This window comes from Thalia democratica, chromosome 9 (genome assembly GCF_965202585.1).
Source record: "Thalia democratica chromosome 9, ktThaDemo2.hap1.1, whole genome shotgun sequence".
In the NCBI taxonomy this organism is placed as follows: domain Eukaryota; kingdom Metazoa; phylum Chordata; class Thaliacea; order Salpida; family Salpidae; genus Thalia; species Thalia democratica.
The window spans coordinates 8,529,375-8,544,460 of NC_139173.1; the positions used below are offsets into that span (position 1 = coordinate 8,529,375).

General features: G+C 27.4%; 1 protein-coding gene across 1 annotated transcript; it reads right to left on the minus strand.

Moving 5' to 3' along the window:
* Positions 1 to 5,236: 5,236 nt before the first annotated feature.
* LOC145844368 (uncharacterized) lies at positions 5,237 to 14,434 on the minus strand. The gene is made up of 9 exons (XM_082951765.1): positions 14,329 to 14,434; positions 13,704 to 13,965; positions 9,136 to 9,247; positions 8,556 to 8,688; positions 8,054 to 8,250; positions 7,384 to 7,461; positions 6,630 to 6,699; positions 6,276 to 6,431; positions 5,237 to 5,998 (listed from the first exon to the last, which is right to left on the minus strand). Exons 1-9 carry the CDS (start codon positions 14,414 to 14,416, stop codon positions 5,604 to 5,606), a joined length of 1,491 nt encoding a protein of 496 aa, XP_082807891.1. The 5' UTR covers positions 14,417 to 14,434; the 3' UTR covers positions 5,237 to 5,603.
* Between the last annotated feature and the right edge of the window lie 652 nt (positions 14,435 to 15,086).

Below are 15,086 nucleotides of genomic sequence, written 5' to 3' on the forward strand. Positions count from 1 at the left end.
ACTTATAAGCATAAAAGTTTAAATATTTTCATCAAACATATTTTACTTAAATACATTGAACCATTAAATATCTTAAGCATAGATAAAAGTGCTCAAGTATCCATCGAAGCTACCACTTGAGGGTTGTTCACTTGCACATAAGTCTCAATGAAGACACTAGTACGAGTTGTATGTATATATTATGTATATAGAAGTTACTGCAAAAACTCGAATTTAAAAAGAACAGAACATATGTTTCATAAAAAAGATACAATTGTTTTTAATTATCAACTGTAGGTTAGAAATGAATTCCTTTTGCCAAACATTAGTTTAAAAGTTATTCAAAAAATCAAAAATACAATGTGACGTATGTATTAAATTTTTTAAAGTACAAACTTTCTTTGCAAAAGTTTATCTTTCATTTAAACAAACAACTAAAAGTCACAAAACTACAAACAAGTGACTACTTCATTAAATACTTAAAATTTTATTGAACTTCAAGAAGAGCTTTTTCAAATGTCGACAAGACGATATGAATTCACTCCTCATATTTAAGCAACCCTCTTTTTTTAACGCATACACAATGGCCATTGATTCTTTTAAGTACAGCCTACAAACAGGGCTATTACCATCTGCTACAGGCTGTACTCTTTTTATCACCTCTCAAGTTGTTCTTAAATCAATTTTTTGCGGTTTAGGTCGCAAACGTATTTTGAAAGCTGAGTCTCATTTTCATATACACCCTTTTTAAACGATTTTTTATTGTTAGAATATCAAAATCTGAACTGAGTTAAGCTTAAGCCGATGTAAAACTTCTTTTCAAGTTCAGAGTTAAGTGTTGCTTTGTAAATAATCTTCTTCGAACGGCAACTGCCCCCTTTCATACTATAAATATTATTACCAAACATTGTTAAACGGTTTTTGATTGACTTTACTGTTTTCAAGCTTTCTGGGCAACGAAAATTAACAGCAGAAAAATTGTACTTAAAGAAGAAAAGTTAAACCGTAAAAACAAATTTCACCGCATTGAAAGTAAAACCATCATTGTCGAAACTCAGTTTTTAAGCTCAAAAGATTAACTTTACAGAGTCTCGCCACACAGCTTTAACATAAGTGGCGGCCACCTATCTGCATGAGTGGCATCTCAACTTTATTGCTACCAATCGGTCGCCACCAGTGACATTACAACCAAACAAACACCAAAAAGTTTCAAAGTCACTTTTTTTGAGTTGTTTTTTGTTTGAAAATTACATGTGTATGTGAATTACTGCTTGTTAGTAACGTTGATTGAAATTTATAGGTGGAATAAATTTAAGTGAAGTATGTAAGCGGTTGTTTGTGTTGTAGAACTACATGAAGTTTGTAGCATGTTTCTTTTTTCTCAGTACTTTTTGGTTGTAATGTTTGAAACTTTAAAATTTAGTTTATACAGTCTTCAATATCTAACAATTAAGCACTTTTAATTTCTCAGTATAAATTCCTTTTTTTTTTTTTTGTATACTCGTCAATTAAAGGGAAGTAATTTACGGGAAGTTAGCTTGTAATTTTGTTGATAAAATGCAAAATAAACAACAGCTTTAAACTAATTTTACTAAATATTTTTAGGTTAAAAAGTTTTTGTTAAATGAAAAACATAACATGAAAAATTTTTTTCAAATACTAAACACAAATTTACGTTCCCGTAAATTGGTTTAAAAAAACTTCAAGAAAGTACAAAATTGTTTTGAGTAAATAAGTAAAAGACACAGACCACCTACGCTCACAACAATTTGTCACTTTATCTGATAATTTGCTTGTTAAGCAACGCAGTAAGCACATCGGCTTGCAAGTACTTATTAGTCCAACGATTTTATTACTAAAAACAAAGAGCTTCATATCACACCACTAATTGTAGAAAACTTTCTTTTTCCGTCTATGCTTGTGTTAATCTCAGTTTTGGGTATTACCGACATATCTGTGGTAATCTACCGTTTATGCAAGTTGAACAACTGTTAATTTCGTACACGGTGTTGTAACGATTTTTTCTCAACTATTTTTTGAAAACAAACTTAAGGAGAACAAGTTTTATATTCCCAGTGAGCAATTATCCTCACAAGCTCGGGTCGAAAGATAACTAGCTGGGCGGCGAGACAGCAAATTTGAAAACTAGCTGGTATTTATCTGAATATAGCAGCTAACGACACAGCTGTGCGCTCGGTATAAGTTCGAGCAAAAAGGGATTAGAGCTTATCTCACTACTCGCTGAGTATTCAGAGCGGCAAAAGAAACGAAAGCGAAACAGGTGTCAGGCAACTTTTCGATCACTTTTTGTGGTGACGTCATAGTGCGGTGAAGTTGTTTGTTGACCTGCGATCGACCCCAGCAGATAATTTTTGGTGGTCGATGTTTGTTGAAAGATAAAAGCATATTCAGGTGAAGAAATACCTGCATAGTGCGTTATAAATAGATCACCGACAATTTCAAATATTCTTTGCTTTCTGGTGCAATTTTACAAGTACTTTGGGTTCTTGCCTTTTTCAAGTGAATTGTTGAACAAAAACGAAAAATTGCTTAAAATACGTCAAAAGGTAAAGTTTCTATCTGAAATGTTTTAAATTTTAAAATTTATCAGTAACTTTAGTAAATAATTTAACATTTTATATGATTTAAAAAAGGTGAAAAAATAATAATGAATAAACAAGTTTTAAGTTTTTTTTTTAAAGTAAGTTTAAGAATTTAGACTCAACTATCAACTTATTTCAACCTATTAAAAAATGTGCAAAAATAAATTAAAGCTATAACATTAAAATAAATTTAAAACAATAAACACATAAAATAACGCTGCAATATTAAAAAAACAGTAAAATAAAGCTGTATCAATAAAAAATAAAAATAAAAATTTTGCTTAAACCAAATAAAAAGTATAAAATAAATATATCCTTTTAATTAAAACTATCAGTTTTTACAATCTTGAATAAATGTCTAAATATAGAAGTTTAACTATACCAAAACAATTATGTAAAATAACCACAAAACAACTCTTAAAAAATAGTAAATATTTTTCTTTGGAAAAATAAAATAAATAAGATAGAAAAACACTAATAATCATATAATAAACCAACCTATTAAAAGTTTTAAATTTTATCAGTGATTTCAGCTCATGATTTAAATATTTAACTTATTTAACTTTCTTTGTTTTCTAGCCAAAATATATTTAAATTTTATTTAAACAGATAAAATGTAGACTATGAAAATTTTTACTAATACACTAACATACTACAAAAAAATATATATACATATAACAATTTTCTACAAACTAGACTGAACCTATGCTGTTGAAACCCAGTTATTATACTCAAAAAATATAAATACCTACACAGATGAAAAATAAATACTAATTTAATGTTTATAAATAATTAAATAAATAAAAAGTTTCTGTTCATCTAATGTAAACTCTATTTAGTTAGTTGATCATTTAATAAATTATCCTATAGTTCTACCTGGAACCTTCCAAGATTTCTTTTTTTAGGCAGGTCTGTTTTAGTTTGTTTTTATTTTTGGTTTTTATTCATTTATGTATAAGTTATTACGTATTATTAGTTTATATATTTACTTTTTTGGGTGCACTTATGTTTTACTTGAACGCCTTAAATTAACAAAAGGGTTCTTATGTTCTTAAGTTATTTTAAAATATCAAATGTTCTTTTATAGTATGACTAACTTACTGACGCAAACTTTGTTTTTTAATTACTTTTTTCGAGCAAGGCAATCTTGCAAAAGTTATAGAAAATAAATTTAACTTTTTAAAACATAGCACTACTGCTGATATAAATATTTACCTATCTCTTAAAACAATTCTAAATAAGCTTTATAAGCTAAATAATCCTTATTTAATATTTAGTTGCTAGTTGATTTCACAAATGAAGTAAAAATTTAAGTCTTATTTATAGTTTTGTGGTTAAAAAACTATATACTGCTAAACCATTATTAAAAGTTAGTATCAGTACTAGCTCTTAATTTTCTGTTGTATTTGTAATCTTTGTCAAAGTTGTAAACGCTTTGTTCTTCTAATTTTGAAAACTTTGTTGTTATTGTGTTACCTTGATTTTTTGACACTTTTTAAACTTATGCTGTGCCATTGTAGTTATAATAGAAATTTTGTCAATCTTTATAAAAGTTGCATCGGAATTTTCACAGGAAACTCAATTAAAGTTGCTTAATAACATTTATTTTTGCTTTGGTACAAAAATTAACTTTTCAGTTTCATTATAGCTGAAACTCATTTTAATTCAAGTAACTCTTAAGTTTACCTCCACAAAAAGAGCAATAAATTTAAATTATGTAACAGTTCTTAAGCCTAATTAGTCGAGCCTCATACTATATATATCTCTAATACTAGTTTTATGTTATTATATTTACAGTGAAATTTACAGCTTGTAGAACAAGTTTTTGTAAGTCAAACAGGTTTTATGGACTATAATTTCATAATCGTAAAGTAAGTTGTAGCTTACATTGACGTTTTAAATTAATACTTTAGTGCTTGTTTTGTAGATTAAAACGAAAATGTAAACACTTAAATATAGGTGTGATTTTTATACGAAAAAAAAAGTTTAAAAAAACTAACTTTCTAGAAAATTAAGTTTTGGAAAAGCTTAAATAGCTAATTTAAAAGTAATATATATATATATATATCAGCTTAATTAAAAAACTCAGAACCATATAGTACTATCTTATAATACAAGTACAGTAAGTAGTCTTCCTCTTGAGTTCGTACTTGACATTGAGCTCTGACTTTAACCAAAAGTCGTTGAGTACAAAATTAAAGTTCGTTTTTAATAAACTTTAGTGTAAAATGCTATATTATTAACTAATTAAGTATAAAAAAGAATATTTCAGGTTTTTTTACATTAAACGATATTAATTGAAAAACAGAAAGAAATTATTTAAAAAGACTAAAATCAAATTTCAAAAATAATGAAAGTAAACAACAATGTAATTTACATCTGAAAATCTCATGATTGATTACAAATAAAAGAAATAAAAATAAAATAAAACTTTATTCAACTTAAAAAAAAAATTAAACATTAAAACTAAGCAGTGTAACTTTATTTAGCACTGTTTATAATTAAAATTTAGTTATAAAATTTATTTAAAGTTAATGTTTAATAATTTACTTAAAATTAAAATTACTAATAGTTAGATTTACATTAAAGTAGATACATTAGAAAGCATCTCTGTAAAAGTAGCTTGCTTTTCAAGTTTTGCAGACATTTTTTTTTATTAATAAAATGTTTTTGAAACATTTTAAAAGTTATTAAAAATTAAATGTAACTTTTTAAAAAGCTTAAATTAGAGCTATGTGGTTTGAAATAGTTTTCTTCAGTTTACTTAAAAGCACTGTGGGTTACAATATATAATTAATTATAGTTACAAGCAATAAAATAAGTATTAAAAACTAGTTCTTAGCTAGGTACCGATACTAGTTACTGCTCGTTGTACAAGAAAAATGTAGTTAAATAAGTCTTTACAGTGGTTTTCGAAAAAAAAAGTGCTGCTTATAAAGTTCATCAGTAATTAAAAAGTTTATACTGCATCAATAAAGTTAGCTTTGAATTCCTATATCATGTCGACGGTATATGTTGATTTTACGATGGACTAAAGTAGCTATTTTGCATGAACAGCAATTTATCCATCGGGTTATTTTCGTAACTCGGCTTGCTGCATTTGTTTTCTGCATCAACTACTTCGCATGGGTCCGTAACCGTCGAATCCGCTTGAAACTCACTTTGGTTAGAGTGAGACGGTTTGTTGTAAATCGGTGCCTGGCTGTAGCACAGTTCCTTGCCGAAGTTTTGAGAAAAGGAGCTGGTAGATTGGGAGCTTTTGCATTTGTTTGACCCCTGATGCAGTTTGCCAGTTGGTGTTAAGTTTGAACAGGCCATTTTGTCCTCATCGGTTTCAAATTTAGGGAACCCAAACAAAGTGCTGTCATTCACATTGGGAGCAGAAAACTCATAAATCTTCATATCTATACGAGAACCTTAAATTAATATTTTCAGTCAGTTGGTAAGAATTATTTACTAAGTATCGCTTAATTTTTTTTAATGAAATAAAATGTTACGCAGCAAAACTTATGTAAAAAACTACCTTAAGATGTCGGTATGTATTTTTCATTTTAATAGTACCTTATTTTATCTTATTTTTATACTACATTATGTATCTTACAACTCAGTTCAATATTGAAACTTAAACAGTAAACAGAATCTTTTACTTTATATTGGTAAATTAGTGTTTATTAATCAGAATAAATAACCTACTATTGATCGTATTGAAAATGTCAAATTGCTTGTCATCATCATTATTATTGTTTGGTCTAAATTGCTCGTTTGCAGGAGACATGTAAGTTGTGTCTGTGGCGATCAAATTGGGAGTTGTTGGCAACGATTGGCTCGAATACAAGCTCATCGTTTCATCTGAAGATTTCTTTTTTATTAGTTATGTACAAATACAAAGCATACTTTAAAAATCTAGGTACTTATTTATTACGACATTCCATTAATTTTGTGAATTAAAATATGTAAATTTTTAAAATTAGCCTACTTATCATGTAATTAAGGACATGCACAAAACATATAACAATTATATTATATATATATTGTACAAACACTCACTGTCTGAATCGGTGTTGCTTGTTTTAGGTAGACCCACTGAATTTTCTTGTTTTCTTGCTATTTTTTTGATCTGTTCATAAGAAACTACAATAATAAAAATTTTTCAAGTCCATTTTAAAATCTATACATATATTAAGAAACTGTATTAAGTTATATAAGTGGAATTTATCTTTATAACAAGACTAAATTTGTCATTATTAGTTCTCAATCTAAAATCATAATTTTGGAAACGTCGATTCTGAACCTTGTACAACTTGTTTAACATGACAAGAATCAGTGTTTTTTTACAGCGAACATTTCATTAGATGAGATTACAACAAAAAAAAACAAAAATATGGATTGTAATCAGTTAATAATTAATTCATGTGTACCAAACAAGCTTAAATTTACAATTAAACCGTTAAGTTTACCTTGCAAACATTAGGCTTTAAAATAGTTCGATAGAAAATTTAGAGCAAATTAAATATTTATTTTGTTCTAACTGCTTATTCTTTTTTATTAAAGATGAATTTTATGTATAAGTTTATTGTTTGAACAAATATAATGAAATTTTAAGTTAGACTAAATCGAAGTAGTTAGTTATCGTTTTTGATTTCATGTACAAAATATAAAAAAATGGCATCTAACAGACTTTTAAAAGTTTTAACACCTGAATAGATAAAAAATGATTTAAGTAGTTCAGTTATATTATATATTAATCCTGTAATTAGATAGGTAGTTTATTGTTAATAGTATACAAATATATTAAACTAACTTTTGCTCGTTGATTTTGAAACCAAACTTGAACGACCCTCGGACTTAAACCTGTTTCATTTGCTAAAGTTTCTCTTGCCTAAAATTAGTAATAGTTATTTAAAAATTCTTTTCACGAAAGCTCAACCTTATTTGTTCTCAACGTAAAATTACAACTATACAACTGGAAAATGTTTCAGAAACCTTTTTTTTTCAAAAACATCCAAAAATTTTCAGAAATTCTTTATTATTCTTTTGCAACTTATGTGGATTGATGATTGTGTAATAGTTTGATAAAAGCATTTTATAGTGAGTAAAAAGATATGTGTTTTATTTCAAAAAATAGTGTAAATTCATTTAAACTAAACAATATTTAATTTTATCAGTTTTTAAAGGTAAACTATTTACTTTGGTTGTAAGTATTTTATTCATCATTTTGTCAATTTTCGTCACACATCAATGTTTTTTTTTATTATACAAAGTGTTCACTAATAATTTTTTCAACATTTTACATGACTAAATCATACTACTTACATGCAAATAATTTAAACTTCATAAAAGGTTTTTTTTTTAATGTTGAAACACCCTTTGAAAAAATTTCATGATAAACAATAAACATTACAAACAACAAAAATGTTATCACTTTTGATATTAAACCTGATTTTAAACAACAATAATATTTTAATAAAAACCTTTCTGGTTGGCTTCTGGGAAGTTTGGAATGCTAATTTAAATTTTCTACGTTGTGCTGTGGTCAGAATTGTCCTTGGTCGCTTCACTCCTCCCTGACTCCTCGGATCGTCTCCTCCGTGGATAAACATGCTTATGTCACGGTGTGTGTCCTCACCTATGTTCCCGTACCTCGCACCGAGAACATTGCATGAGTTCTCTGTTTAAAATTATTATATAAGGTAATGTTTTATTTAAAATAAAAGTAGTCATAGTTGACTTTTTTGATAAAACCGTCAAAGTTGTGTACTTAAGAAGTAAAAAATCAGTAATAAGGTTTTAAAATAACGCGTTTAATTTAAACTTAATTAAAAAAGGTATCCTAAAACAAAATACTGTTCTTTTAAACTTGTAAAAAATTTTCTTTGAACTATTTTAAGCACTTGTATGGTTGAAAAAAAACCTTTTAAATCATTTTCTAGTTATTTTTTTATTGATAATATTTATCTTTTGATAAATGTAAACCTGTATCGGACATTATTGAAGAACCTGCTTCTGTTTGTTCATTCACGTGATTTGATTGGTTAATTACAAAATTACATGAGAAACAGGTAATAATGCCACCATTTTCATCTCGTTTGCAATACTGCTCTCCCGGCTGTTTATAAGTTTGAAAATTTATCAGTTTGTTGTTGAAAGAAGAACATGTAGATATTGGTAAACGAATAAAAAAGAATTTAATTAGCTTCGATAAAATATTTCTTGAAAACTATCTTTTAAATGTATAAGTTTTAAGATAGATTAATTCGTTGATTAAAGCTGAAGATCTAAACATTAAAAAAGAATGATAATAAGACTTAATCAGTTTCGATCTAAACTTTCTTGAAAACTATCTTTTAAATGTATAAGTGTACTGAAAGCTTTTTGAAATTTGTAAAACTTTTGATCAAAAGTCTACTTGAACTAAACTTCTAAAAACCTCTATCTAAGTCGAAAGTTTTTTTTTTGCAGTCTTCTAATAGCTAAGAAACTTTAAGCTTATACTAAAAAACACAACAAATTTTATAATTTTTCTGAAACGTTTTTTGTAAAAACTGCAATTCACCTTCATCAGTCGGCTGCATATTTCGCAGGAGAAACATTCAACGTGAACGGGGCCGGGAAAAACCTTGGAGTTGGCAGCTATTGGCTGACAGCACCGTTTGCACATCTTCAAACTGTTGAATGTTCAATGTTTAATTTTTATTTTCACTTAAGTTTGTAAGTTGAATGTTGAATGTTTAACTTTTATATAAATTTGTGTGTGATATATTCTAATTTTTACAAAACTTTAATATTTTATGTTCATAGTGTACAAAGTATTTGTATGAACAATGAATGTTTACTTTTATGCTTTTAGCTTGTAATCATCTTTTTTTTAGAAAAGCAAACGCAAACTTGTGAGCTTCAGTTTTTTATTTTCAACTAGTTTCTCACAAGTCCTCACAAGCGCAACATGACAAACAAAAAGGCTGTCGGCTCGTAAAGTTCCGTGTTGTTTACAGGTGCTCTTGGTGTGCAGACAACAGCAGAAAGCCACTTTGAGGCTGCCGTGTGAACAATTATGACGTCACAACATAGAAATGCAATTGAGAAAACGCTTCTAAGTCACATGTTGCGACTTTTGCTCGCATCGAAGCACCTGCTGCTGAGGCGACTGAATCATTTCGCCAGAAGCGCGTTCGTTTTCACAACAGAAAAATTTCAAGCTGGCAGAAAAAAGCTGAATTCATTTTTGACAGCTTGGTTGCCACGGTAACGAGGTAGCTTTCCTCCCCATCAACTGTTTTTTGCTGTCAATCTTCACCTTTCGTCTCAACACATTTTTTTACGATGAAAGGTTTGTCTGCCATTGTAACGTCACTATGAGACGTGACATTCTTCCACCTGCTGGTGAGTCGAGTGAAGAGAAATGACTCAGCTGCCTATATGTTTGCTGCAATTATCGATAAGAATCTGCAGAAGCTAAATTTAAAAAGATGAAACGGCACTTCCACTTCTTTCACTTTTGTGAACTTTTGAAACGTTTATTTTTACTTGAGTATTTTGTTAGTTTATTTTGTACCATTTTTTTTATTGTTTCAATGTTTTTATAAAAAATTTTCGACTTTACTTTTGAAAAAGAATATAAGTCAACTTTAATGTTTGCACCTACAATACAAATTTATACTGTATAAAGTGTCCTTTTTTCGTGATATATATTTCGTTTAACCTCTTAGTTCTGTGAAACAACCTATACCAAACACAAATTTCATGCAAAAAAAGCAACTTTCTCAATATAAAAATCAAGAGTCACCTTATGCGCTTACTTTAAAAATTCATGTGAAAATGCAGGTAAGAATACTTCAGTATTCAGTGGCCGTGTTCACATCAAAACTTCAAAATTTTCCCACCAAAAAAGAATTCGACATTCCACTACATTCGCCAAACTGTCTCGATGTAAAATTTTTGATTTTTATTGTTAAAACGTTTTATTACTCTGTTTTACTGGCAAAAAAAAGAAAGTTGATATTTGAAGCATGATAAAAATAGCTGATCCTGAATAACATAGCAATACTTTAAAATAAATTATTTTGTTCAAAATACTTTTTGTGATCTTTAAAAAAACACTATGGTTGATTGCTATTTTACGAACAAATAAAACACCCATATTTAATTTGATGACATCTTTATAATTTAATAAGCATAACAAACTAAACTTTACCAGTTATTCTAGTAATAAAAATTTTGATTACTACTACAGATTTAATAAAGTATGAACTCTACTGAGTTTAAAAGTCTTTAATAGTTAAGACGTTTAAATTTGTGAAATATCTTTAACATAAACTTTGTATCGTTGAAAACATTTAATAGAATGAACTAAACTAGTCTACTTAAAACAGTTTACTTACTTCAGTACTAACTCTAAAAAATTTAGTAGCAAAAACTGACAGACAATACAAATTAAATCTGTAATTTTTTGAAATGAATAATTAAAAATAAATGTTTTGTCGACTTTCAAACACGTTTATACTTTATTCTTACACAAAAATTGCCTTAAACCAAAAGTACTGAAATTCTAAACAGATTTAAGTTTGTGGTTTAGTCTTAAAATATCTCTGCAAGACGCTAGAAACATTTTTTTTCGGCTAAACACAACTTAGCACGCACTAATGTTTGTTTATTGTTTACATTCGGTTGTAAGTCCACTCAAAACTTGAGAGTTAAACAATCTTGTAAATCTAAATATAAACTGCAAAGTAGAAAGCTTATTAAGTATACACTGATATCTGCAACATTATTTTAAACAAATTTATAATAAAGTGTTGACTGTTGATACGCTCTATGAATTAATGACGGGGTACTTTAATGTACAAGATTTTAAGGTATAATAAATTGAAAACCAAAACTTTTCCGAGGTAGCTACGGATGTTTTTGTCAATTAGTAGACTCGCTATCAAATTACTATAAGTTTTTTTTTCAAAAACGTCTCTAGTAAATAGATTTATTTCAGTCTTTGTAGATATACAAAAATAAATTGGGTTAGTTCCGGTTAATTTTTTTTTAAACTTATTTTTTACTTTAACACTTTAAAAAATAAAACTAGGTCAATAACTTTTGAGTTGTATAAACACGACAAACATCAAATTAAAACAAAAACTCAAACCAAAGTTTAAAGCTCAATTGTATTCAGTGTTATTATAGTAGTATTTTATTATGGAAACAAGTGTTCAAGCTTTTTTTTAATTATTCAAAATCTATATATTTAACTAATATACTAGTCAACAAAATACAAAAAACTAAGCAATGCTAACTTGAAAACCAGCACTTTAAAATACCTAAGAAATCGCAAGCTGCACGCAATGTAAAAAAATTGTTAAGTTAATCAAGTTAACATTCTATCAACAACTTATTTACACCTGCTTACGATTTCCGGTTGAGCCCAGTAATCTACACTAATTAGATTCAAACTGAAAGCTGTAATTTGTTTTAAGTTGCAAATAATCTGTTTCGACTGTAAGGTGTGAACCAATTTTGTTTTCAATAACAAGCTGCCAAGTTATTTATAACTAAAGGACTTGCCAAAACAAAGTTTTAACAAAATAAATTTCAATTAAACACCTGAGCAAAACAGACCTCACAAATATTTTTTCTAGTAATTTTTATACGATATTTAAAACGTTTATTTTTTTTCTTTTAGTTTTACGCATAAAATTTAATATAGTACTTGGTTGAGAAGAAAACTATAGATTTGTTAATATTTTTATTTCCTGCAAAATAACTACGCATCCTCTTTTAAATATGCATTAAAACTTTTATTAATTAGTTAAAAATACGTGGGTAGGGTAAAAAATTTAAAACAAGAAAAAAATGTTGTACCAAATATTGGCCGGCTTATTTCAGTCGTTGCTAGTTGCTTGAAGCAGTTAAGAAACTTTTTGCGAAAAAAAGTTCGAACTCCGATTTGTTAATTTTCATTTTTCACTTCAAGCTGCCGTTTGCTGCTTCTTAACAATCAATTTGACCAGTGACATGACAGAAAATTATTTTGTTTTGAGTTTATTTTTGTAGTAGCTACTTGAACAAATCGAACTGAGATATTAAATTCATTTGACATTCTCAGATAGTAGTTGGAAGAACACGGCGATAAATTAAATTAGAAAAAAGTTTGAATGCATGGTTGTATGATAATAATAATATATGAAATTGGAATATATTTATTGTTTAAGCTGCCACATTGTTTGTGACGGATTAGAGAATTTTCATTTGTATCGATCCAATAAACTTGTGGTCTAAAACAGAAAAAATATTGCTTACTTAAACTTAAATATAATTTTTTGCTTGAAGGTAAGTAATTGTAACCATCAAAAACTATAACTTATAGATGCGTTTTTATTAAACTCACAGATAACCAAGCAAAACAAAATCTATTTTTGAACACACTAATCATTCGTGGTTGATTTAAAAGCCACTTCAAAGCAAAGTTTAAAAGATTATCAAGTTTTAATCTCTGCTTTTTGATATTCTATCTAATACATCAAATTTTTAAGTTAAGAAATTAACTAATGAGCAAAATTGTACATTTAACTTTAAACATGAAAATGGAGATGTTTTCTCATTTCTAAAATTAAAAAAATTTTAAGTTAAATTTTAAATTGAACTATATATTACAGACTAGTTTTTTTATTGTGAATCTATAATTTTTCAATAGTTTAAACTACATACAATATTTCATTCCTGGGAATTAGTAATATCTAACTTAGCTTTTGTAAAAAAAAATGTCTCAAATAGTTTGTAAAAATATGTATTTTTTAAATTGCATGTTAATTGGAACACTTTTAATTTACTTTAAAATGTTCTAATCGATCTAACTTTTATCTTAATAAAGTTTAAAGTTTCCTAAAAAAAGTTATATAAGTAATTATAAGTAAACACTAACGTTTCAAGTTAAATATAAATTGTTTTATGTAAACAACCAAAGTTTTTGTAGTTAAACTGCGTTGTTTTATTAAAAGGAACTTAGTTTAAACCTATTTTGTAATTCAATTTAAAAAAAAACTTTATATAGCAAAGTATTTGAACCTTTAAAACTCAAGTCAATGGAATGGCATGTATGTATGAACATCAATTCAACAATTTTTACTTGTTATTTACTTTGTGTAGTGCTGATGACAATAAATTTTCCCCTTTCTGACGTAATACTGGTCCACTAATACTTGCTTGCACACACAGCACACCACGCATCTCTCGTGCCAATCTGATTGGTCTATTTTCATAAAATACCGCTCTCTGATTGGCTTATTGCATCCCGCGCAGTGAGGAATGCAGTTGATTGGATATTGCCGCTCCACACTTGGTGCTGATTGTAGTAAAAGTGAGTTTTTTGAGCTAAGTGATGAGCACATTTTTTCTTGCACTGTTTAAAAAATAAAATCATTGGTTTTACCTAAAAATATATGTAAATTTACAGCGGTTTACGAGAAAAACAAGAAAATCAAGCCTCTCAAGGACTTCATAATAATTATATCTATCTGAAAAGATCGAGTCTTATGAAAGTCTATAGTGAGAAAAACTTTATAATGATTAGGAAGTGTTTGCAATGAATTTATCATGATTTACTAGTAGTTCATGAGCCGCAATATATATATAATTCACATCATTCGCATTAAATGTTTTCTGAAAATTTGATCTTGACGTTTAAAACAAATAAAAAACTTTGGCGTCTTTTTTTCAAAAAATTTTATAGGGATCTTTAAGTAAAAAGTATAATTTTTCTTACTTTTCAAAGAATGTTCCTCCATTTTTGCCTCCCTCTTTATATGACTGAAGGACTGAGTTGGTGATATTTTGAATGTTGAAATTACCATATTACATTGTGCTGACAAAATAATTGTGTATTAAGTTTCAATAATTACATATATAAAATGGCCGGTTTACATGCTAACAAGATTATGTCTGTTTCAAATTTAATAAATATATTTAAAATAATAGCTAAGCTAATTTAAATTATATAATGCAAGAATTTATTGATACAAAACAGTTTTTTTTAAGTTTACAACTTTTAGCAACAAAATGTATAACTAAAGGTGACTTTTTTGACGTAAATTTCTGCACTATTTTGTTGTAGTATTAAAAGTTTATTTTTAGTAATATAATAAACTAATAAAGAGTACTATAATTTAAATAAAAACAAAATAAATTTAAACTCTAAGTAGTTTATATCAAAACTAAAGGTAAATCTAATTGTCAATATTTATGAAAACATTTTTGGCAGCAGTCTTATTAGTTTTAATAGAATTAGTTATAACATGTTGTTAAATCTAATTATATTGAAAATAAAGGTTACTATAATTAGATAAAGTTTGCATGCTAGTCTATTAAAAAAAACAAGATAAGATTGAAAAAACAAAAGATCGATACTTGCTCAAATCACTTTCTCTTTATCTAACTTATTGTTTAAATAAAAATTTTACAGAAAATAATCCAATAACATCTTAAAATAAATACCTTAATGCAGAAAATGAAATTATAAATAAT